General features: G+C 38.7%; 1 protein-coding gene across 1 annotated transcript in view; it reads right to left on the reverse strand.

Annotated features, from left to right (window-relative positions):
- Nucleotides 1–2,116: 2,116 nt before the first annotated feature.
- The window catches only part of NAALAD2 (N-acetylated alpha-linked acidic dipeptidase 2), a 31,077-nt gene continuing 8,099 nt past the window's right edge, over nucleotides 2,117–25,094 (reverse strand). Inside the window, exons 7-19 of the mRNA XM_065675880.1 lie at nucleotides 24,033–24,126; nucleotides 23,643–23,741; nucleotides 21,103–21,188; nucleotides 20,012–20,131; nucleotides 19,509–19,591; nucleotides 16,740–16,803; nucleotides 14,056–14,123; nucleotides 10,885–10,973; nucleotides 9,396–9,486; nucleotides 8,492–8,756; nucleotides 5,269–5,350; nucleotides 4,804–4,896; nucleotides 2,117–3,388 (exon numbers count right to left, since the gene is read on the reverse strand). Coding sequence (XP_065531952.1) covers nucleotides 3,199–3,388; nucleotides 4,804–4,896; nucleotides 5,269–5,350; nucleotides 8,492–8,756; nucleotides 9,396–9,486; nucleotides 10,885–10,973; nucleotides 14,056–14,123; nucleotides 16,740–16,803; nucleotides 19,509–19,591; nucleotides 20,012–20,131; nucleotides 21,103–21,188; nucleotides 23,643–23,741; nucleotides 24,033–24,126 — 1,424 coding nt within the window. The 3' untranslated portion in view covers nucleotides 2,117–3,198. The remainder of the gene's footprint in view (nucleotides 3,389–4,803; nucleotides 4,897–5,268; nucleotides 5,351–8,491; nucleotides 8,757–9,395; nucleotides 9,487–10,884; nucleotides 10,974–14,055; nucleotides 14,124–16,739; nucleotides 16,804–19,508; nucleotides 19,592–20,011; nucleotides 20,132–21,102; nucleotides 21,189–23,642; nucleotides 23,742–24,032; nucleotides 24,127–25,094) is intronic.

Genomic DNA, 25,094 nt, shown 5'->3' on the forward strand with positions numbered 1-25,094 from the left:
TATATATATATAATCCAAAATAACCTCCTGGCACTGTTGCTTTGAAACTGATTTTCTAAAGAGACAATCAGCAAATACCCAAGTGATGTTTAACTTTATTCAGTTTAATTTTGCCAAAGAGTTTTCCAGCTCCAGCCTGGGCTTGAACATGACCAACCCCTGGAATTGTTCAAGGCCAGGTTGGACGCGGCTTGGAGCAACCTGCTCTAGTGGAAGGTGTCCCTGCCTGTGGCAGGGGGTTGGAACTGGATGATCTTAAGGTCCTTTCCAAGCCAAACCATTCTATGATTCTATAAAGGGTCTCTTTCTTGCTGCTCTACAATTCACGGATTGCTTCGGCCAGGCTGAGTGAACTGTGTAGATGGAATTGAGAAAGGACAGAGCGTAAGGAGAGCCTGAAAAATCCCCACACTCTTTGAAATTATGAGCTACACAAATAAAGCAGCTCTTAGGCTGTGGGATGGCAGCAGTTGCCTGGTTGCCCACCTACAGAAAAAGAGATGCTGTTGGTTGAAGCAGGGGAGGCAACCTCAGCTCTGAGTAACTGATCCTTTCCATACCAAGAATATGGAACTTTATGGGACTCAATTCGTATAAAACATTTATAAGTGGTTTGGTTTTCCTACACATAAGGGTTTGGATTATCACTTTCCTGCAGTAGAACTTTATAGACAGGAATGAAAACAGATTGAACCTATTTTGTATACTTCATAGGGCCTATCAGGTCATGATGGTTCCTACATTCATACAGAGCTATCAATTAAGTTGAGAAAAGGATCAAAGCAATCACTGCCAGCTGTGTGTTCAGCCTGATGCGAGCTGTAATTTATTCTTACATCTTTGAACTGCACGTGGAAACAAGAAGAGAGAATATGTTCTTTTGCATGGCACAGAACTTCAAAGGTTAGCTACCACTGAAAAGGTATGTTTACTGGTGAAACATTTATTAACTGGTTTATGTTATTAAAGAGATTTCTGTAAATTAAGCAGGAATCACTCTTCAACAGATATTTCCTTTTTATATGGAAATCCCTTTTTGCCTTGCTGTCTGGTGATCCAATGGCAGCAACCACAGACAGATCCAAAGCTAGCTGCTGTTCATAAGGAAGAGGCACTAGTGGCTTTTTTCCACCATGGAAATACCCAACCCTTCCTTGGAGGCACAGTTACTGCCCATTGCAGTTAACATAAAGCTACAATGGAGCAGGAAACACGGGTGATTCAGAAGGGAAGGAGAAACAGTGCAGTTATGTACCAGTCACTGTTCACAAGGTATCACATCCTTTAGCAACACCTTAAGCTACAGAAGTGGAGATGAATAACTCAGTAACGGCAAGTGGCCTCATCAGGTAGAAGTCAAGAAAATAACAGCCATAAAGAAGAAATTCTTTACAATGAGGGTGGTAAAACGCTGGCACAGGTTGCCCAGAGAGGTGGTGGATGTCCCATCCCTGGAGGCATTCAAGGCCAGGCTGGGCAACCTGATCTAGTTGAAGATGTCCCTGCTCATTGCAGGCGGGGGTGTGGACTTGGTGAGATTTGAAGGTCCCTTCCAACCCAAGCTATTCTGTGATTCTATGATTCTATGTAGTCACCGTTCTGGTGTCCTTAGCACTGACTACTTGTGTCTTGTGCATGCTGATGAGGTCAGTCAGGTACTCCTTTCTCCAACAGCAGAGTAAAGCATGGACTGTGGGAGTGTAATTTCCTCCGCATGTGCCTAAGTCTTGATTTGTGAAAAGCAATTTAACAATAAGTTATGAGCAGAACATCCACAGGTACACAAGTCCTTCGTCTCTCAGGAGGCTTAATGGAAGTGATGCTAATGAAAGCTTCTTGGTGGCATATACCCCAAAATGACTTCCTGAAGGACTGAGCTACAGTAATGCCTGAATTCAAGGTGCCTGAGATGAGAACAACTCCTTCTGTAGCATACTAATTTTCCTGTTTCTCTAATTCCGTCTTTTCTTTAGTACCACTTCTGTTCTGTTCCCCATAAAACAAAAAGGATTTTATCCCCAAACCTGGTGCAATTTATGGTTGTGAGAAAAACTGTGGAATATTTTACATAAGAGAAGAAATGGGCGATCATCAGCTCCCACAAACTGGAACGTGATGCGATAAAATTCTAGCGTGTTTATTACTCATAAAGCATGTAGATGAGAAGTACATTTAAAGGGCAAATGAAGCAAGAATTGTTTTGTCTACAAATTAAACAGTTTTGTACAGTGACCTTTCTCATGCATTTCAGTTTCTCTTTGAACACAAAAGCAGCTCCTGATGCAAAACTTCCTTCAGGTCTTATTTAAAAGCAGAATAACCTCAAGCCCCTTGCCAGTAGTGCCAATGCCCTCCAGCTCCCTCAGGTGGCAGAAGACATCTGAATGAAATATCTTCCACGAAAATATAGGAACAAAAGCTGCCATAATGGGTTTGGGACTAATGAAAGTGCCAAAAGGAGCCGGGAGGTCAATGTCTGGTTATCCTACAAAGTCTTTATTTTCCAAAGTGCCGGTAGAGGAGGGAGGCGCAGTGAGTTTGAGAGGGATGGATGCTGGCTCCCTGAGGAAATGCTGTTCGATTTCTGCATCTAAGCTGCTGTTGTCTCTCATCATCAAGAATGGCTGGTACTGCCTTTGCAAAATCAGTGAAATGAGTGTTCACCAGCCCTGCAGAATAGATTCTGAAATACGGAGGTGCCTTTGGTGTCCTGTGTTATAAAAGTAATTACCCCATCAAGAAAAAAGCAGGTGCAGAGCAGTGTTGTGTTTTTGCTCTTGATATAGAATCATAGCATTCTATATGTGTGCTGTTGATCGCTGCTACGGGCAAGATTTACAGGCAGCTTGGCAAATAATGGGGTTTCTAATTGTACATCTAAACTAAAGGGTCCTCAAAATTGGCAGATCTTTCAGAAAACTCTAATTGGGAACTAATTCTTCCTTCTCCCTACCCCAAATCTGCCTCCATCGAGGACTGTTCTTAAAGCAAGAGCATTGTCAGTATCAGAATCAGAATCTTCTAACTCAGGAGTTCTTTGATATGCAAAGCTCCTGCTCACCCCACCAGTACACTCACACACATTCCAAAGGTTGGGAACTCCAGTAGAGCAGGCAGTCAGGAGAGACTGGGTCACTGCAGCAGCCTCAATAAGCTGCACTTGTGACTTGGCTGTTTGAGCTTATCGAAGCCATCATCCTATGCTACTTCTTTCAGTGTTCCTGCTGCTGCCTGCACAGTGAAGGCTGCAATGGAAATCTGCCTCTTAACTTCTTCCCAGGCTTCACGCTGATCCACTTTGCTTTCAATATCAAACAGGGCATCATAGATCCCCGGGAAGGACTCTCCAGCATACTTGTTGTGGCTGCTTGGAGCAAAGATGACGTGCCTGGGGAGTGGAAAGAGAATAATAGAACTATACTAAATAATTAAAGTAATCACTAATGGTGTGTGTGTTCATTGTAGGGAACTGTTGTATGCTACATAAAGCAGCTGTGAACCTCATCAAAATCAGAACTTACCAAATACACAGGACATCTTACTGTGTATAAAAGGACAGGTGGAAGCAGCAGGTCTGGGAAAGGAATGTAAAAAGAGGGGAAAAAATCTACTGGATAATTCTTGAGAAAAGCTTGAATTCTTCAGAGGAGAAGTGATTATATTGGAGCAGAACTGAGCAAAAGAATCAATTTCATTTGTTGGTAGGATTTTTTCCTTAAATAATGAATAGCTGTTGACTGGCTTTTAAATTGATTTTGTTCGTATGAAGTATCAAAGCACATCTGTAGCATGTGAGAGGCTTCCCAAATCAAAATAAGCTACATTAATAAATGCAAACCAGTAAAAAAACAAGTTAAAAAATCCCAACAGCTCTAAGTGATGATACCTAATACCCAACAAGAAGAACTGTAGGAAACAACCATTTCATTCTTCCAGAAGTGTGAATGACAGTTTATCCTAAGGTGATGGGAGAGTGATTCTCAAATTCTACCTGCCTCAGGGACTTCCGGCTTGGTGTGAAAGCCATCAATCAGTGACTTAGATATATCCACTCATTAGTAAATGGGGATGCTGAGAGTAAAGTGAGGCAGTCACTGGCAGTTAGCTTGTTGTCAAGTGTTATTAATAAATGCATTGTAAAATGTATTGTGGTGCACTAAACATTGTTTTTTCTCTGGGCCCATGTGCTTGTAGAGAGAAAACTTCAAGAATAACTAATAATTATTTAAGCTAATAGGTGTATCTACAGAAGCAGCCAGAGCTGGGGCGGCTGGGACTCTACAGCACAGCTCATGGGATTTTATCTATCCTGTGTTCAAAGGTCTCTCTCCAAACCCTCTCTTCTGGGCTTCTCCTGATCTTCATTACATATCTGTTCTCATCCTCTTCTCCCTTTTACTCCATCCTCTTTTCTCCTTTCTTTTCCGTACAGTTGATTCTCCACTCAATCCTCACTTAGCACAGCTTTAAAAGAGCAAGTGGTAACAGAAGCAGTAGTGCTACGCACAAAAGTAGTGCTACAGACAGAAGTAGTGCTACACACCTGCAAGGAAAAGTCACGGAGTATGAAGGTGAATAAAAACCTAGTGTCACACCCCAGGAGAGGAATTAGGCACCACGAGACTGGTGCAGCCAGGGAGTTCTCCTCAGGGATTATAAACAGAGTCTGATACTAGCTGGATATTACCTTAAACAATCTGTTGAGCTGTATTCCCATATGAAGCCTATCTGATCAGTCAGTGTGGGCTTCACTTTCAAAACCACAGTGCCTTAGGTAGCTGAGCAAGAAAGCTCATTCCTCACCTGTAAAACTTCCTTCCTGGTAATCCAAGCGGATCGATGAAAGCTCTTTCTATAAACATCAGCTGATCGTTCATGATTCGCACTGTGACTGCACTGCGGGAAATGGAGACAGAGATTTCACACAGTGCGCAAACGTGACTTCATTTTCACTGAACATGAGGTGAAAAGTCCAACTTTCACCTTTCACTGGTACCTGCCTTTCCATGTATTGCAATCATTTTCATGACAAGGCGATGCTATTCATCACAGCAAGCAGAATTCATCCTTAGCACATACTGCCTTTCTTGGAGTTGAAGAGCTCCATTTTATACTAATCAGAGAGACTCCTTGTATAGTTATTGGAAAGAAAGAACTGCCACCCTGGGTACCTAAGGCAGATCTCTCTATATTGAAATAGTTATATATAAAGCATTTTATATATTTATATTTTATAAATTTATATATAAACCATTTTTTCAAACTTACTCTTTCCTGTCAACTTGTTCAAGTCTCCTGTGAAATTCATCGGCAGCCTTTGAGAAGTTTACCACAGCAGAAAAAAGAGGATCTAGAAAAGGAAGGACTTTGTGAACAACTTCAGAGCCCAATACACCTTTCAGTTACCCAGTGGGAGAAAAAATACATTTGTTTTGCTGATACAATTGCATTAATTTTGTTATCTTTCCATCATTCATTCGTTTGGCTAGTGGAGGCTTTAAAGAGCTGCACTACTTGCAGTAACAGACTAAGACCTTGCGCAACAAGGCCAACTACAAAGCAGAATGCTTAATAAAGCTTTCAAAAGTACACATCTTCCCTCTGACTGGCAAGGAGACAATGGGCTGGCATTGCAAATGGAGAACTCTGCAGTTTCCTTTTTCACAAAGGGATGCACTGCAGTGTTCAGGTATAAATAGCCTGACTTACACCAAAACTACTGTCTCTCCTAGCAGGCTGTGGAAGAACTGCAGGACTTCCCTCTTGGAACATTATGTCCTATTCATATCATAACAGAAAAGTGTGATATAGATATTGAATAGTATTGGGTGAAGTGTAAAAGACACAACTCATGGAACACAGTGATAGAGAAGATTAAAGTATCCAAGGCCTGTGATTTCTCCATGCGGGCACTAGAGTTACAGCACCAGATGTGTCTCTGCCATGATCCCCCATGGCCACCCCACAGTGCTGCTGCTCAGACCCTGGAATTTTGCCTGATATGCCTGGCTATGTGCAGGTAAGTCAGTGCTTTTTCCAGCTCTGTCCCTGGCAGTACATCCAAGCCATGTGGAATAACTTCACCAAAGAAGGAGCAGGCCTTTCTTTTAATGACAACAACAGTTGTGAAAGGGTCTGTTTGATACAAACCTGGCAAAACTATCAATTTATATAACTAATTTCTGTGGAATAAGTAAAAAGGTGAGTATTATGAGGACAACTTCTGGCCTTATAAAAAATCAACTCAATTACAATGAAGCAAGGTTTACGACTTGTACCTTTTGCCCACAAGTTTCAGTATCCTCTCTTTGATTATACTGGAATATGGGGCATATGATTAGGTCATCTCCTAAATCCAGTCCCCTGTTGACAAGTCTGGCCCTTTAATGCTTATAAATTTATCACACTATTTTAGTGTGACAGGCCTTCTGTAGCCAGATTTATCACACTGTTTGGTGTGATAGGCTTTCTGTTCCTAGGACTCCTCTTGAAAGCTGTTCTGCAGTCTCATTTGCCTTTCTATTTCTAGGAAACCTATTTATTTATTACCAGCCTACACCTGTTTGGTCTTGTATTAACATTTTTGTTTAGTTTACACAATTATAGGCACAGATTTTATGTATGCAACCTCTTTATGGACTGCAGTATAGAGAGACCTATGTCACCTTGTGAGGGGGAGAATTTACACTTGCCCACAGCCAAGGCAATAGTTTCCAGTGTGCTGGAGGACAGAGTTCTACCCTGCTGACATCATGGCTATATCATGGCAGTAGATTATATTTCAGAAGCAGTAGGAGGGGATTTAAGAGGAAAAAAAGAAAGATCATCTGAAAATACGTAAGAGAATTTGTGCTCATGATCACTATTCAGTGTTGTCAGTGTTGGTTATGTTAGAAAACATGTGATAGCATATGACTGCAAGTGCATATTTCATTAAAAGAAGGTTTTCAACCTTCATTTTTGCAAAGGGACAGCTGAAATGGGAATCCAAAAGCAAACAGAACCTTAATATATTATTATGAAGGGCAATTATGTGATTTATTCAGGCTCAATTAATAATTTTCTGACATTCAGTGTTGTCGCAAGTCAACTATGAAACTGCTGAGTTAAATTAGTTTTAATTTACACAGTATTGCAAAAACTGCCAATGTATTTGAATATACCCTGGTGTGATTGGTAGAATAAGCAAGAATTATAAATTATAGTTTTACTCAAGAAATAATTTAAAACTGATCAGGCATTGGAGAAAATACTGAAAATAATGAAAACATTGAAAAACACGACTTGCAAAAGACCTGGTCAAAATGACACAAGTATAAAGTTATTAAGGAGAGGGCTAAGTGACTAAAAAGAAGATTGCTTCTAGAATCTAGGAACAAGTATTGTGGTGTTGGTCAGAAGGCAGTTTGAGCAACTTCTAATCCAAAATGAGAAAGAAACTCAATGAAAATAAGTGCTTTAACAAAAATTTTGGTAGATGTTCTACTGCTGCAAAAAATAATTCCAATTTTGATATTTCCTTACAAGGTGTGCTGCAGTAAATACAAGAACGTATTGAAATAAATCTATGTTATGCGATGTCTCATAGCAGATGATCCATCGCACAAGGCTTCTTCTGTCTCAAGTGGCCTTCATACAAAAATGGGTTTCTTTTCAAATTAGTCACAAATTTTCCCCCTAAGCCATTATATGAAGTTTTAAACGCAATTATTAATTTTTCCTAAATGATGATCCAAGATGAGTTAATGTTTCTCATAACCCCAAAGAAGTTCTGCATCTCTCAAAGGCAGTTTTTATCTCTAAACCATGGGTCCATTGGGTAGCGAGTCAGTTGGGACCACCTGAAAAATCCTCCTTGGTACAGAAGCACAAAGAGCGAATGAGGTAAGAAGAGAAGAGGGAGATGAAGAAGATGGTGGTGGAGGCTATCCTGGCCTGGGACCCAGAACACCCTGCTGCTTCAGACCTGGTTTATATACTTCATTGCAATGTGCTCAAGGGTTCAACAAATGGAGGTATTTCTGCAGAAGAGTTAGAAAAGTGGTTTTGTGGCTTAAAAGTGGTAGGCAGGCACTGAGGCAGATGGAAAGGAAGTTTCCCAGGGTCATATGGAGTCTTTGGCTGAGGAGGAATGGGAACCTGTTTGTCTCCAGTTCCAGGCAGTTGCCATAAAGCTTTGTCTTCTTGAGCAAGAAAGTGAGAAGCAGGCTGGTATATCTTTGTTCTGCATTTGAGGTCTATGATTTCTCATGAGCACTGCAATTGCCATAATTAATAATATAAAAATTGTTATAAACCTCTCATCTAGGCAATAATGTGTTAAACCCATGTTTTATTTAGGGGGAAAAAAAGAAAAAAGAGGCTTTTAATATGATGGCAGAATTAAAACAGGAAAGTAAAGAATTCAGTTTCACAGCTGTAACAGATATAACGTGTCCCTACATGATTTTAATTAACGCACTTAAGAAATAGCTTTATGGCTATTACTCACCAAATGATACTTTGTAAAGCTTCAGCTGTTCTTCGTGTTTCTTGGCCAATTTATAAATTCTGTTGCTATATTCTTCTAAGGCTTCTCCATAATCTCTGCAGTCAAATGGAATGACCTGGGAATCTGCCAGTTCATAAACCAGTTTGCCTCGTAGCTGGGCAATTGTTAGGTGTTTCTTGAAGGTGGGGTCATAAAACTTTTCCACTAACTCGAAGGTCTCGTACACTGTGTGATAAACAGGGTAACTGCTGAATTTGTCTGCTTTCTGAAAAAGAGCAAGCAAATTTGTCAGTGCCCTGTATTCTAACTGTAGTCAAGGGGCGTATTGATCACTTAACTATGATGTTTTGCACAGATTCCAAATGAAAAAAAAGCTATTTGCTACAAACCACAATTTGTTATCCTTCCATTTTGGTGCACTCATTTTAAGAAACTAAATCAACACGAATCCATGGACTGTTACACAAGGTGAAGAGAGCAGGCTACTTTCTCCCTACCTACACAGACCTGCCTTCAGTTCCATTGTGCAGAGATTGCTTTCAGTAAGAGTGAGAAAAGTTTTGGGTAGCAGAAGTCCCCCATCATCGCGCTTTTTTATCTTGTGTAGCTATTTCTGAACACAGGCCGGGCATATTTGTATATTAACGGCCCTACTAATAGCAAGGTGAAAATAAATGTACACTTCACCTCAGATTCTATAAATACCCTTGACAGCCTATAGAATATACACATTACTGTAACATGTTTTATTCTCCAAACATTTAGGTTTCTTGCTAAATTAAGAAACAAAACTGATATACAAACCAGTCAAAGATTCTTTGAAGCTTTTCTATTAATCATGAACAAATGCTGTTAAAAGATGACTGCTCAGCACTACAAACTTCAAGCAATCTGGAAGGCTTACCCTGTTCTTGGTATAACGGACTCTGCCTGATGCAATTCCCAGTCGCTGAAAGTAAGCTTCGAAATCACTGCCTGATCCCAGTTTGTTTATTCTACGTATAGAAAAGACAACATCTTATTGAGAGCATTTCCTGTTTGCTATGGTAGTAATTTATGCAAAATGCCGATTTTTGACAGAAATTGAGGTCAGTTCTTCTGGAGGATGCATTAGGGACACTCTTAAGATCAGAGACTAGATGAGTGGCACACTTAATGACTCTACCTGATTTTACTCCACCGCACTAATTCAGTATCCAATATTGCTAGGAAGATCTTTTAAAGGTAGCAATCCTCATTATCACATTGACCTCACTTTAAAAAACCTTATATATATTATGCATAAGAGACATAAAATTGTATCAGGCATGTTTCTGCAATCTTTAAATCGTCTGTTTCCAAACTAATATGAATTGGGCAGCACTATATGTAAAGACAGATGTGTTTATATACTTAGCATATTCCACAGTAGAGTCAAAGCCTCAGAAGTAATTTCCACTGCAGACAATTAGCATTTCTTACTTACAAGTAGATATTGCCATCTGCTGGGTAAGGGTGGCAAGACAAGGGGAAAGAAAAGAGACAGATGTGATATTCTAAGTATTTTCAAATATTTATTTAAGTTTTATGTTAAGCTTTAGGCTTGGATGTCTGGCCTGGTGAGTAATCGGTGTTTCTCAGCTAAAAAAGAAACAAGTTTCTTCTATTCCAGCTGGAATTCTTCAGTCAGTATAAATTTCTGCAAGGAGCTATTTGTATCAACTGAGAAAGATCAGATCTGGTAGCTTTTTCAAAAGGAAGAAACCTCAGTGAGTCTAATGAATCTAGACACGCAACAGGGTCTGAAGGGTAGGGTAATACATGCAGGACATTTTGGTCAAATCCCACAACGGGGCAGTTCTGTTTGCCTTCTGTGAGTAGTGACACATTGTGAATAGGATTTAACCCTGAGTCACAGGCTCAGAGTGGTTTGGAGTTTTAATACCTTCAAATATGAAGTTTTAATACCCTCAGATATGGATTTGTAATGTATTACATTTATCTTGCATAAACAAAGAACAAGTAATTACCACTCTAGGCAGTTTCTTTCAACTGAGCACTTGCTTATCCTAACAATTTTGATATTATCTCGCCTAATAGTGCGACTAAACTGTATTTTGAATGCTCTCTTTGCCCTGCTCTTTTTTGATTGCTTTCCAAATTGCTGTTCTGCTAATAAAAAGCCTGTAAAAAGAGTGAGGTTTTATTTTACAGCAAGCATAATGTCACTTTCATTTTAAAAAAGTCATAAAATTTGATTTTATTTTACTTTAAAAGATATTGCTAGAAAGTCACCTTGTGCTAAAAGGTTTTGTGCTGCTGTCATCAACAGCACATCTCGAAAAATTCTGGTGAGTAGCCATGCTATGGTATGACGGAAATATTGGGAAAGACAAGAAAGATTAACAACTTACCTGGGATAGCTATTCTCACTTGCAGGATCTTTCTCAAGCCAACTCTCATAAAGAGACTTATTTTCATAACCCTCATCAGGGCTTAAAATCTGGAGAGGAAAATACAGTCTCATTGGAAGTACCTGTAACTCAACTCATTATCAAAGGAGACCTCTACATTGCTGCATGCAGGGAAGTACACACACGCTATTTACTACATAACTATGCATAATAATAATTTACTATATTTATTACATACATTTAGGGATCCCAACCATGAAAAGCATCTCACATAGTGGGCTTCATAAATGAAACTCAGGCCTATGCAAAAGCCTCATGCAAAGCACATCATAGACCATTTTGGTCCCATTTGTGCTGTTTCCAGGAATTAAAAATGACTTGTGAGGTGGACAGGACCTCCCATTATTCCTAAGGAAGGAACTAACAACCAGGATATGCAAAGACTTAATGAACTGAGGCTTTGATACGTGTATATCTAGCTTGCCAATGTCATCCAAAATCAAATGAACTGCAGCTGAAATAGCAAAACTAAGAATATAATCACTCTGCTTTAGTCCTTTTAGCCCTTAGAGAAATTAGGGGCTTTTTTCAGATTAGTGGAAAAGACCAAAGGTACAGACTGTAGTCCTTGGTTATCTTTGTAAGAGGCTACTTAAATGCAAGTGAAGGGGTGGGGGGAAAAAGGAGAGAGAAAATGAAGCAGAACCCTCTGTAAAACAGAACTCCCCTCTTTTATATTTAGTTTCATTCCCTCTTTTCCTAATCCTATTCACTGGAATTTTTAGGGACCTGGAGAATAAAGATGTTTAAACCCTTAAATGAATTTTATTCTGTAATGCTAGAAGCAGGGAGCCAAGTAAAAGATGTGTCACATTTCTCCAGGGTCTATCAGTCATTTGTATGTATGCTTCTATGCCAACAAAAATGGTGTCCTGGCTATAAGTGGTCCTTCAGCAAACACTCTTCGGTATCCCTGACTTCAGTCCAAGAATCCATCAAAACATCTTTTTCCTTAGAAAAAATCCAATGATCTCTATGAATGATCTTACAGAAAAACTCAAAAGAGGGTAAAAGTTCTAGAGAAAGGTTCACAGCCTGTGATTCATGGATCACATCAACACTGGTTAATGAAAGATAGCTCAGAAATGAAGACTACAGTGTTGAATCCCTGTAAAGATTTGTCTGTGTACATAAAATAGAGAACAGCAGAGAATCAGAATGCTATTGCAGGATCCTGCTCTGTAGAATAATAGAAAAGAAGAAGTTGTGGATTTTGTCTGTAACAAAGTGACAAGACTAAGACGGCTTTAAGAAATGGTCACTGACAGCTCACTGCCATAAAATAATCCCCTTTACAAATGCAGCTATGAATATGGATGAATATAATGTAATTCTGGGAGCTTTTCAGCAGGGAGACAGCATGGAATTATGGAATAGCTGTCAGGTTTTCTATTGTTTATATTATGCTTTTACTGTTAAAAGCTTAAATAGCACTCAATAGGAAAAGTTTCCAAAAAGCCATTCTCAAGTACTTCGAATGGTACTTTAATGGAGGTTTTCTACTTGAACCCAGCAATAGTTAAATAGTTTCCTGAGGTGCTATTTTTAGCCCAGAGCACTTTTTCACTTTGTCTTTTGCACAAAAACATTTCCATGGGTAATTAGCTTGTTGCAGACAAAAAGTAAATTATTATATCCAGGGCTCTACACCACTGGGGACATGGAAATGTTTATAGGTGAAACAGAATGCCCTTCAGTGTGCCAAGTGACACAGCTAATGTTTGAAGAAGCATGGCTTCTTCCCACCCAGGGAAGAAAGAGTAAAATAGAGTCAATAAGGAAAAAAAATGTGGGAAAGAAAAGAAAAACATGCGAATAGCATAGATAAAATTCTCTAGATTCAAACCATGGCATTTCCAGTGTTAAAAGAAAGTGCAATGTATTGGGATATAACTCAGGATCAATGCTTCTATTGGGATGGGAGACTAATAGCTGGAGTTATCCTACCAAGTGCCATTACAGTGCATACTTCTATGTGGGAACAAATCACCTGGGCTTCCTTAATATCAGGGGAAAATAGTTTGAGAGTTCTGTATGTTCATTAGGGACTGTAGCGATAGGGCAAGGGGTAATGGGTTAGAACCTAAACAGGGGAAGTTTAGACTGGATATAAGGAAGAAGTTCTTTTCTGTAAGGGTGGTGAGGCACTGGAATAGGTTGCCCAGGGAAGTTGTGAATGCTCCATCCCTGGTGGTGTTCAAGGCCAGGTTGGACAGAGCCTTGGGTGGCATGGTTTAGTGTGAGGTGTCCCTGCCCATGGCAGGTGGGTTGGAACTAGGTGATCTTAAGGTCCTTTCCAACCCTAACTATTCTATGATTCTATGTACAAGAGTAGAGAAGCACATTTGGTCAAATAAATCTCGTCCTAATGATTTGGAAATTACTGCCTTTAAGTCAGACAAGAGGTATCTTCTGTTAATCGAGATGATTCCAGATCTGAGGATAGCGACAGAGGCTCATGCTAGGTGCTTAATCTGGTTAACTGCTCACATGGCCAATGAAGAATCATGCTTTAATAGATCACAATCTTTCAGCCTCATGGTAATTCATCCAGAGAGGTGAAAGCAAAGGAGACATGATCAGACTGCTGGAAATCATGCAAATCCATACATCTGGTCTGTTGCAAACCCCACTCAATCCCTCAGTATTTATCACACGGTTTCAGGGGCTCACTAGGATATGAAAGAGTCTCAGGGGGAAGAGACAAGATGAAAAATGTTAGCTAGCCACTGTGAAAACGAATAGATGCTCTTTGGCACATGAAAGGGAAATTTAAAATGTAGTTTATTTACTTGAATGCTTATCACTTTAGAGAAGTGATCTTGCTTTTTATTATCTTGTTTTCATTATTATTATTTTTTCTATATATTGCAAACAATATCCCACTGAAGTCAGTGACACATTTCAACCTTTCTAATACTGAGGAACTGTGAGCCTGGACTGTATACCACTGATGGGGAATGTTTTGCCATAGATTTTTGGTGGGATCAAGATTCTTCCAGCACAGTAATAAAATAAATCCAATATTATTTAATAATCTAATCTTATCCAGTAAACTTCCACTTTTACATTCTTAGAAAATCACAAATACTAGACACACTGATTCTGTACCTCTTTTGTCAGATTATACACCAGTTTGTAGAGAAGAGGGGTGCAGTCAACTCTTAGTGTGTAGTTACCTGAAAATGAAAGAAAGATGTGGAGGTTTGCCTTCACATACCAGAGGCATTATCTTGTTAATGGATTAAACTTTGCAGTCCCTTCTTAGACAAACTTCTTGACTCCAAAGCAAGAATTTAGATTTTTGCCTCAGAATATACACAGAAAAAAGGCTATCTGGTCATATTGTATAAGCTACTGTTACTCCACGACAATGATGCACGGGTTATGGTACATACACAGTAATGAAACTAATAATTTCCATAGTTGTAAATTATGCCTAACTATCCCTCATTAGCTACAAGCCCTTGTCGCTCACACACTCCCCGAAGCCTGTGTTAAACAGAAGGCAATGGTAGCCTTTTGTAGGATGTTAAAAATAAACTCAGTGCATTCAGGAGCTGTGCAGGAGGAAACGTATATTCCCTGGAAGATGTTTTAAGAAGTCTTTCAATGCAGCTACTTCTTCTTTTATCCTAAAGAGTTTTTGTAGCCTGTATCTGAAAGACAGGTTGTCTTTTGAGTAAGAGACTTGCAAGACATTTGGCATTTTATATTTCATAACTCAGTCTCAACCAAACAGGAGGTAGCAAAGATGAAGAGTAATGTTTTCACCTACTGTCTGCTAACCCCCTCCTTTTACCACCATGATGTGGCTGCTATGCTTTACACCCATAAGGTTTCCACATTGCCTGCAGGCTATGTTGAACTACATAAGTATCTCCTATGGAAGCTGTCAGTTACAGCAACAAGAGCCCCATTAGAAGAAACTATAGCCACTTTTGGGGCAAGCAGGAGCGTAAAGCATCTTGTCTATGTACTACAATCACCAGATAGCAGTTAGGCAAACACCTCTGCCCTCTAATATAGACAACAACAAAGAGAAGGAGAGGGACAAGAAAGCTGGGACATAATAAAACATAAGCTCTCAGATGACATAGTTAGGCTATTGACACAGCTTTAGACATTTGGGTCATCCTCTGCACAGCGTCTACTCACAAAAGGACTACGCTGACAATTACAGAAAACCCCATTATGATGGAATAAATACCAGATAATGTTAATGATGTTTCCAAGGAGAGTCTATATTTGAGAACTGGAAATTAGAGTCACAAAAATGCTCAAAAGTATGACGCACTATTCTGGTTTTCATTGCTAAAAGACAGTGAATAATTTGCTGTTCAAAACATGGCATATGAAGTGCTGTGGAGAATGTACGATGATCAAATAATCAGCAGAGTACATGGATGCTATGGCTCTATGGAGGATTTTAATGCCCAATCAGGTGAAAGATGTGCAAGATACTTAAAACAGTATACTGAGTATGGTCTTCTTTTCCTTATTACGTATTTCTCTTCCAGTGGTTTTACTTTTCACATTTTCTTTAATGCATAAAGCACGAGACATGTTTGAATAATCAAGATTTAGAAGAAAATTGTTAAGACAGCAGCATGTTGGCTGCAAACCAACTAAAATATATGTGTTACAATCCATGCAGAGAATATGAAGCAGTGTAAAGCTATTATTTCGTTCGTGAGATCTTCTAGGCGTGAAATTCTGCTCTACTTTTTACACAGCATGTAGGCTGCATAATTGAAGGAACTGCTTTTACCCTCCCTATATCCCAATTCCAACTGAGAAACTGGGTTTGGTTTTTCTTTCTTTACAATCCTTTTGTGAGAGACAAAATTTTCAGCTGACAAGAATAAAAAGAGTTCTTAAATATGGCTGTTGATACCCATTTCAGTCACACACAGTGAGCCCAAATGAGCTGGGTTTAACATGGGAAGGGCAATGCCCTAAATAACTGAGGTTATGATGAAGGACTGCTTCACAGGACTCTACTATTGTTTCAGCACAGACAACAGTAAATGAAGTCCTTCTGTAATAAAGCTCAGTATAATGTAAGAAGGATTTTGTGATCTAGGTCATAGTTTTGGGCCCAAAATTTAAAGTCCAGTTTCTAAGCAGTGTTCCTGTATGACAGATTCATCTTATAATCTGAAGATCATAGTAAATTGCATGATGGTGGATCAGATATTTTTGTGAAACACCCTTCAACACTTATTTTTCTAGAAGAGTCCTGCCATAATACATAACTCCCTTCATATCCTCCCTCCTCATAACAATGAACAAAGGTGATCACACTGGCCCAAAGCGCCAAAATGGGTCCCACTGCCACAAAATGTAACCCTAAGGACTCAAAACAATTTGTCCTAAAATCATAATAAAGTATTGTCCCAAATATAATTCCACAGGGAAAGAAGCTGGAACTGCAAGCAGAACAATGTCATATATTAAAACTGTAATTGTAAATTAAAGCTAATGCAGTTAAGAGAGAGTTTAACATTCAGACTGCTCAGTTTATTAGAACAGAATACTAAACTCCTCCAGAGGAAACATTCTGGACCCCAGACACATGAGGTGCAGCTCATGGATGATGCTATCTGTGCAAAGCAAGCAACATGAGAATTCAAATTATTCTCTTTCTTCACTTAACTCTGGATTTGCTGCACTTACTCTGAACATTACATTATCTGTCATATTTGACAGCTCTGGGTGCAATAAATAATACACAGCAAGCTATTAACATTGGCATCTGTGAAGTAAAGTGAGTTTAAAATTTAAAGACCCACCTTCTATAGAAGAATCCGAGTTGATGTAAGCAACTGCCCGTTCTTGAAGGACTCTGGCATTTTCCTGGGGTTGTAAAAGCATAATTATTACTTGCAACTAGTGAAATTTAGTCAAGAGCATGTTAAGCAGACTGGGTTTTACAGCATCACCTTTAAGAGCCCCATCAGGGTAAGTAGCACTATGTACCTTACTAATTATATTAACATTTGAGGATGAGTCCGTGATCTAGGCATATGAAATTCATTCCTCCTTAATTTGCTGTGGAAAACACCCACAAAATGTAGGATGCATCACACAGGAGCAACAGGAACAGGAAAACTACTGAACAGAATTGTAACAGGGTAAATTAAGGTTATACAAGTGTTTTATCTCTGCATTGCTTTTTTAAACATGTAATGTATGACCATGAGGTCAGCCAGAATTCCTCCATGCTTTGAATCCATAATCACTCATGCGAGCACCCAGAAGTGAACTCAGTTTTATCACTGATAAACCGAGTGTTGCTGTCATTTCTACACCCTTCCATTTCAAAAAGGGATAAGTCAAGACGCTGACATTTCCTACTCAAGAGATTTGACTGATTTGAGACAACCAAGCATTGCTACCACGCTAAATATATGCACACACTTGTTGAATTTTTTTGCAAACTGGTAATAATGTTTGAAATTGATAGTCTAATCAGTAAGTGGTATTTTACTAAGTCTTGGCTTTGTGATGGATGTTCTAATTAGGTTAGTAATTGTTATTTGATTCATTCAATTTATAACCCAACTAATCATCTGTAAGTCATGTGAACTAAAAATTGAACTGGTAGTCGATAACTTCATGGTGAAATTAATATATTTAAAACAAATAGTAGAGGAGATTCTGCAAAAAGATTATGAAGGGAGGGAGCATGCCTGTATGTGCATACATAAGGCCTTGCAAATGTGCAAAAGCTTATTTGCAACATAAAGAAATGCCTTCACTTATGAGCAGTGGAGATTGCCTCTGTAACAAAAGGATGTTGCCACAGTTGCAGTCTTTTTCTTACACAGAAGATGGTGAATCTCATGAGTTAATTTTCCTCCAGCTTTACTGGCAGCTTTACAGGAAAACATGAACGTAAACCATGAGGACTGTCCCTAGAGAAACTGAATCTAATCTAGGTATAAAAGAGAAGGAAGATAAAGCAACAAAACAACAATATAAAATCATAGAGGTTCAAATATGATTTGTGGTTATGGCTTTCTAATCTAGTACAGCTGCTATTTCATGAAATAATGAATGATAGATTACTAGATATTAAATTATTAAACAAAAAACTTTACAGAACAGCAGTAGCAATATGTGAAGAAATCAAACATCAAAAGAACTCCTAATTTATTCATGACTTGCTCAACAAAAATGGATCTTTTAAATATCATTGTTTCACATTCCTCATAGTTAAAAGAAATAGGTGTTTTTTTCTTGACAGCATCTAAATATGTTCATAGATACATAGTTAAAGAAAGCACAAATAAAGTTTTATATACAGTATCCTTTTGTTACCAGTGGAGTTCAAATGGGATAAAACTTCAATGTCAACTCTTTAAAATCTCTCAGCAATTGACTTTAAAGATACTTGAGATTGTGCTTTCTTTCTTCATCTATTGTCTCATAAACCACCAGTAAGGTGCAGAGAGTCTATTGAAGCTGGAAGCCAAGTAATGTAGAGAGAAAATTAGTGCAAATCCAAAGCAATAGAAATCTCAGTTTTGTTTACAGAAGAATGATGGCATCCCTTTGGTGTTTGGAAGCATATTTCTGGTTTTGCTCCCTCCTCTGACACCTGCAATTTTCCTATGTAATTTTGTGCTTTACTGAAATGCATGACAATAAACTAAAGCAAAAAGATACAAATACTTTGATAGCTTTTGAAATCTCTATCCACTTACCTAAATGTAACCATGTAAGTAAAATTCTAACAGAAGATCAAGATGATACATTTCTGTTAAACCAGCCAACATACATAGTTCAGCAGAAATGTGTTTCATCAGGCAATTTCCTGCCTGCTGCATTTCTAATTTGGATTTTACAGACAAAGCAATGAAAACACTTATAAGACCTATATTTCTTACTTGGGCTGAACAAATCCATTCACAGGGTTAAAAACTGAACATGCTTAACAGGGAAAGGAAGAGAAAAACATTCAGAACCTTACTTCCGAATTTTCCAACACCCTTCTATCAGGCAGGAATATAGTTAGGGATCTCACTACAGGATTAGCCTATTCTTTCCCTGGCACTCTATGATACTGGAAGTTTCACAGCAATGTGGAACTATCCACTCATAGATTACCCACTGCTTCATTTGCCTGGGAGGATTAGCTTCCACACAATTGTCTTGGTGTGCTCATGGATCACAGGTACATGAACTTTAGTTTATAGAAACTAAGGTATTTCTCAAATAGAAAGTTAGAAAGTAAATCAATTTAGGTTATATAAAATGTTACTGTTCTGTTAAATGAACAGCTAGATTTCCACACAGGGACCACTGAAGGACATTAGCTTGGAATCAAAGTAGATTTTTAAACCTTAGAAGAGTTAGTGCACTTATGTTGTTAGCCATTAAGTGGGTAATTTGTATAAATACATGAGGGCCTCACAGCCCCTGGAGGAGTCTGTTGTGCTCCAGCTTTACTGTGGAGCTATTGATTGCAGTCTAGGAATAGATGCCACTTGGCATTGCAGCTGCCTGCAACAGACTTTAAGGTTTTACTTTCTTTACACTATTTTTTTTCCATTTACCTCAGCCCATTCTGTGGATCCCAATAATCCAAATTCTTCTGCATCCCAGCTTGCAAAAATAATGGTTCGCTTAGGTCGCCAACCTTCAATCACATAATTAAACATGAAAGTTCAATTTGAAGTTAGAAAGTCTACTGAAAGATCACCGCAGGTAATTGAAATCATTTCACAAAATAGCACTTAATGATATAGCAAAAATCCTCTCTGAACTCCTTAGAGGAGCATATTATTGCAGAGGCATTTCTTCTTAATGCAGTATTTTCATTCCACACAACTAAGAGCGTATTGTTACACCAATGAGAAACATAAGGCAATAAATTCAGCCAACTAAGATGCAAGGCTGCATATGCACTTCCTCAATTAATTTGCTTCTTTTATAATAAGAAATACAACTTTCTGTGGAGGTGAAAAGTTAAATTAACACACTGCTGATGAGAACATTCAACACAGTTCCTCAAAGCTGCTGGTTTCCATATCCATCATTTTAAGTAATTTTAAGTTACCTTCCATCTTCATTCTACCAAAGCTCCGTACAACCTCTTGCAGAACAGCTGCACCCGTAGTTGGATCAATACCACCAAATACCCAAGCATCTCTATGACCTCCTAAAATAATATATCTGTCTGGAAACAAATACACAATATCAATCCTGTTTAGCCTTGAGAAGAGAAGATTGATAGGGGATCACATTAATGCACATAAATATCTCAAATGTGGGTGCCAGGAGGTTGGTGCCAGACTCTTTTCAGTGGTGCCCAGCAACAGGATGAAAAGCAATGGCCATAAACTAAAACTTAACAAGTTTCACCTCAACATGAGGAAGAACTTCTTTATGCTGAGGTTGGCAGAGCATTGGAACAGGCTGCCCAGGGGGGTTGTGAAGTCTCCCACTCTGGACACATTCCAAACCTGCCTGAACACATTCCTGTGCAACCTGCTCTAAGTGGGCTTGCCTTGGCAGGGGCGTTGGACTAGATGATCTCCAGAGGTCCCTTCAAACCCTAATGATTCTGCGATTCTGTGATCCTTCATTAAAAATGCATTTAGGTTACCTGTATTTTCTTTAATTGCATCCTTACTTGTCAAACAAAATAGGAAGGCTGATACCAGTGCTACAAAATTATTTTTAAGGCAAACTGCAAACATTCAGTTACTCTACTGAAGTATAGAAATGAAGACAAGAAACACTTTATACATATGCTTTCACTTAAAAGTCTTTCACGTATATAAACTACTATTAGGTATCAACAATTATGTTGAGGTCCTAAATCATCACTAGTTTTCTGTACTTTGCATTGTGTTAATTTTTGCAAAGGCAAAATATATGACTATTGCAATGGGAAACCTAATGTAAAATGACAGGCAGTATAAAAACTTCTCTGATATCCGTCATTCTGGCATTCCCATTCAAATATATTCTTGGGAATGCCAATAAAAAACAGTGTGATGGGAGGGACAGGACAACTATTAAAGGGTTTTCAGATTCCATATTATCTGTCTATCTAAAACACTTGAAGTTTCTTGCAACATGGGAATGACTTCACCTAGCACAAAATAAAGAAGCAGTTAAAATCCCCAAGCACCCAATACTCACCTGGCTCCACAGCTCCTCTGAGGATGCCAATGACGTTGTAAATCCGTGTTATTTTATTGTTTGTATAAACATGCATCCTGACTTTTCTGAAATGAAAAGCAGTATGGAGTAACCATTTCTGACTGAGAAAGCAATAAAAAGTCAACATTAATAATGTATAGACTAGAAACCTTCTGCTTCTGTTTTGCTTTGCATGTTTAGCACTAATCTAACCTGCCATGCCGAATCAGTGCCCCATTTTTCACATCAGGTTAACCTGCTGACAGAAAGATGCCCTAGAAATTACACTATGAAGTGGGCTAATCTATAAACTTTCAAATATTTACAGCATTCACTGAATTGTTATTTAGGGAAGTCAACTGATAATTGTGTCTTAGAGGAGTAAACCAAAAAGCATATACAGTGATTAAAAATATATATATATATTTACTAAAATTAGAATTATGAATATATATTTTTATAAAGAAAACACTTTGGTTTTCTAGTACAATCTTTGTAATAAGATAGAACCCTGAAAGAAGGTCATTGGAAACACTCATCCAGAAATGAATTGAAATGTCTGTTGAGGACTGGAGATCTGAGTGAAAATCGTCAATCCTCCATCCCTTCCCCCAAGTAAAATCCACTTGTGAAACTTTATAAAAAGGAAAGAAAATCAGGTATTAGGAGACCTAATAATAATAGTACTAGTATTCAGCCCCTCTTAACCTATATTAGAAACAAAGCATCAAACAATGCTTGTTTTGTGTCTGGCAAAACCCCAGGAGTGTAAAATTTGAAGTTATCTTTTCAACAGCAAATCTGCATAGCTGTCAAAATCAAACCCTGCTTCAGGACAGCTACTGGATCTTTGCCCAGAAAATAACTGACACCGGTGCCTTGAGCATGCATATACTTGCACACTTCTTATGTGCAAGTGACTTTCTACCTAGGCTCAAAAGGTTCATTTTGTTATGGAGATACTCTGAGAAAGAAGCGTATGTAGGATTAGCCCAGATTTACAAGAACTGTTACCCTATCAAGTTAAAGATGTTAAAAAGAACATTCAAAAATGTTTCCCATGTCTATGTTTTGTGGATGAATCATATTGTTTCTCTTTTTGCTGTTGCTCTTCAAGCTATTCCAAGCACCACTTTAATTATGTCTAATAAGCTTTCTTATGCTTATTTATTTATGCCTACTTTATCCATTTTAGTGTTAAAGCAGAGCATAAAATAATGATCAATGAAGCCTTTATAAAATCATATATTCAGGCATAGTCTTGTTTTACAGGAGGTGTGGTAGTGATAATGATCACAGAATCACAGAATCACAGAATCCCAAGGGTTGGAAGGGACCTAAAAAGATCATCTAGTCCAACCCCCCTGCAAGAGCAGGGTAACCTACAGTACATCACACAGGAACTTGTCCAGGCGGGCCTTGAATGATACACCATATTTACACACTGTTCATTGTGGTCCACTATGACTCCTCATAACTCCTCATAGAATATTAGTTCACATAAATTAGAAGCATTTTTATGTGAAAAATTAATAGAAAAGTCAAAGCCAGGTTGGACAGGGCTTTGAGCAACCTGGTCTAGTAGAAGGTGTCCCTGCCCATGGCAGAAGGGTTGGAACTGGATAACCTTTAAGGCCCCTTCCATCCCAAACCATTCTGTGATTCTGTGAAAAATTATCTTCAGCTTTATCTATTACTTCTTCTCAGTTATAAACAAGGAAGAATGCTATGACAGTCCCTGGCAGCCAGTCAAATCTTCCTTCACCAACTGCAATTGTTAGGTAGTTTGGTCCAGTAGGAAGTGACTCCGTTAGTACTGGAGACCTGGACAGTTCCATTTCTCTGTTGAAGCTGAAAAAATGTAAACTACAAACATTCTATCGCTGGTCAAATACCAGTTCCTCCCAAACCAAATAGTCAGATATATGTACTTTGGGATCTTCTGTCTTGTTATTGTTCAGGTCTGTCAATCATGGGGCCTACCAGCTTTGGGTAACAGTTGATGGACTCCCAAATCATTGCCACACTTCACAGCTCTAAATTCACAGTAATCCTGGGAGACTTCCAGTGGACAAGGGAACACACATAGATTACTGAATTGTCAGTCCTTCCCTGTTGGACTGGTACAAGCTGGCTGTCCTACTGTCCCCTTGGGCACCAGAATCAGAAAAGGAAACCCAAACTTGAAGTAAGAAGGATGTTTTGGGTTAATACAACAGTATTGGAAAAGTCTACTTACTTCTATATAGCCATTTCGAACATGACCAGTGAAACAATGCCTGAAACTTTAAGGATTAAAATTGGAAAGACTGGGTTGGACCTATACACTTTGAATCTCTTTACCCATTAACACTGTGGACACTGAGCAAAACTACAGTTTTGATAACTTCTTTTCAAATTCTAATAATTATCACCTAGTCTTGCACTCTCAGAAAGAAATCAATTTCTCCAGAATATCTCCAGATGTACTGTTTCACAGTCTTTTTCTCATTGAGATTTCTCTTGCAATACTTTATAAATAGCCAAGTGTTAAACCAGACCTTGTAGAGGAGTTGCCTGCAAATCCTGGACCTATGTTATAAGGCACATTGAGACTTCCTTTCCAGCTGCTGTCAGGAGCTGCAGGTCCTCCCATTGCACTGTTAAGTGAAAAAACAAGAGAAATATAGCTGACCAGGAGGCTAAAACCTTCTATTTCCTTAATGATTACTGCACCTAAACCAAGGTATGTTTATAAAATTGATAAAAACATTATGCCAGAAACAGATTACTCTGAATTTCCCACATTCTCTGAAGCACACACTACTACAGAAGAGCAAGAAATACAAGTAACAGCACAGATTTTACTGTCTTAGTGTTAAAAAAGAAAATAAACTGCTGTGCACTTGTGAATACTGACTTCCAGTGAGGAGGGCTGATAGTATACTCACCGTAATAATACTTCTGCATCATGATATCCAATGGGATGAACTGGGATTTTGGGGATCCCTACACCTTCATTAACTTTATACCTGAAAGTGTACTCTGAGAAACCAGAACACAATGTTAAGTTTACAGCGTTCTTAGCAACTTTCACCATACTGGAAATACTTTAGAACAGTGCAGCCACACAGTAGCCACAAGCATACATCAATTTTTCTTTAAATTCCTACATAATTGCTTAGATATTGCCTCTAGGAAACCAAAACGCAACATCAAAAGCACACAAAAATAGGGCATCTGCACAACTGTGTAGCAGAAATACCACCTTTCATGCAAGGTTAGATTTGCTGTGCATCCGTATTATTACATATTATTAGAGAAGGGCCATGAGGTTGATCAGTGGACTGAAGCACCTCCTGTGTGAAGACAGGTTGAGAAAGTTGGGGCTGTTCAGCCTAGAGAAGAGAAGGCTGCGTGGAGACCTCATAGCAGCCTTCCAGTATCTGAAGGGGGCCTATAGGGATGCTGGGGAGGGACTCTTTGTCAGGGACTGTAGCGATAGACAAGGGGGTAATGGATTTAAACAATGGTCACAGAAGCCAGTGAGCTTTCCCTGTATTCCCATCCCATCAGCAGGAAGGACTGGTGGGCATCTTAGTTCAGCCTGAATTCAGGATGCCTACAAGGACAAAAGAAGCACATGGTGCCAAGATTTGAAAGACTCCAGGCTACTGTTATTTTTACCACAGAAATATTACTTCCTATAAAGAAGATTTCAAACTGTTTTCCTGCTTGGAATTTAGGATCAGCAAGGAAACATACCTCCAAGCAAAGCTGTTACTCTTCTTTGATGGTAGACTGTAATATACTTTAAATGAATCCTCTTGAGAAATACAGATATTTAAAAATGGCTATTCTAAAAATTCTCAGCCATTTTCTGTTACTTCAGTCTATAAACCTACAAGTCCTGCTTTTCTACAAGTTACAAGACATGGATCATATAAAAAGATTTTCTTTAAAACTTACTTTTCCTGCCTAACTCAAAAGCAACCAGCTGAAATCACATGGTT

The sequence above is a fragment of the Lathamus discolor genome, chromosome 4 (genome assembly GCF_037157495.1).
Source record: "Lathamus discolor isolate bLatDis1 chromosome 4, bLatDis1.hap1, whole genome shotgun sequence".
Lineage (NCBI taxonomy): Eukaryota > Metazoa > Chordata > Aves > Psittaciformes > Psittacidae > Lathamus > Lathamus discolor.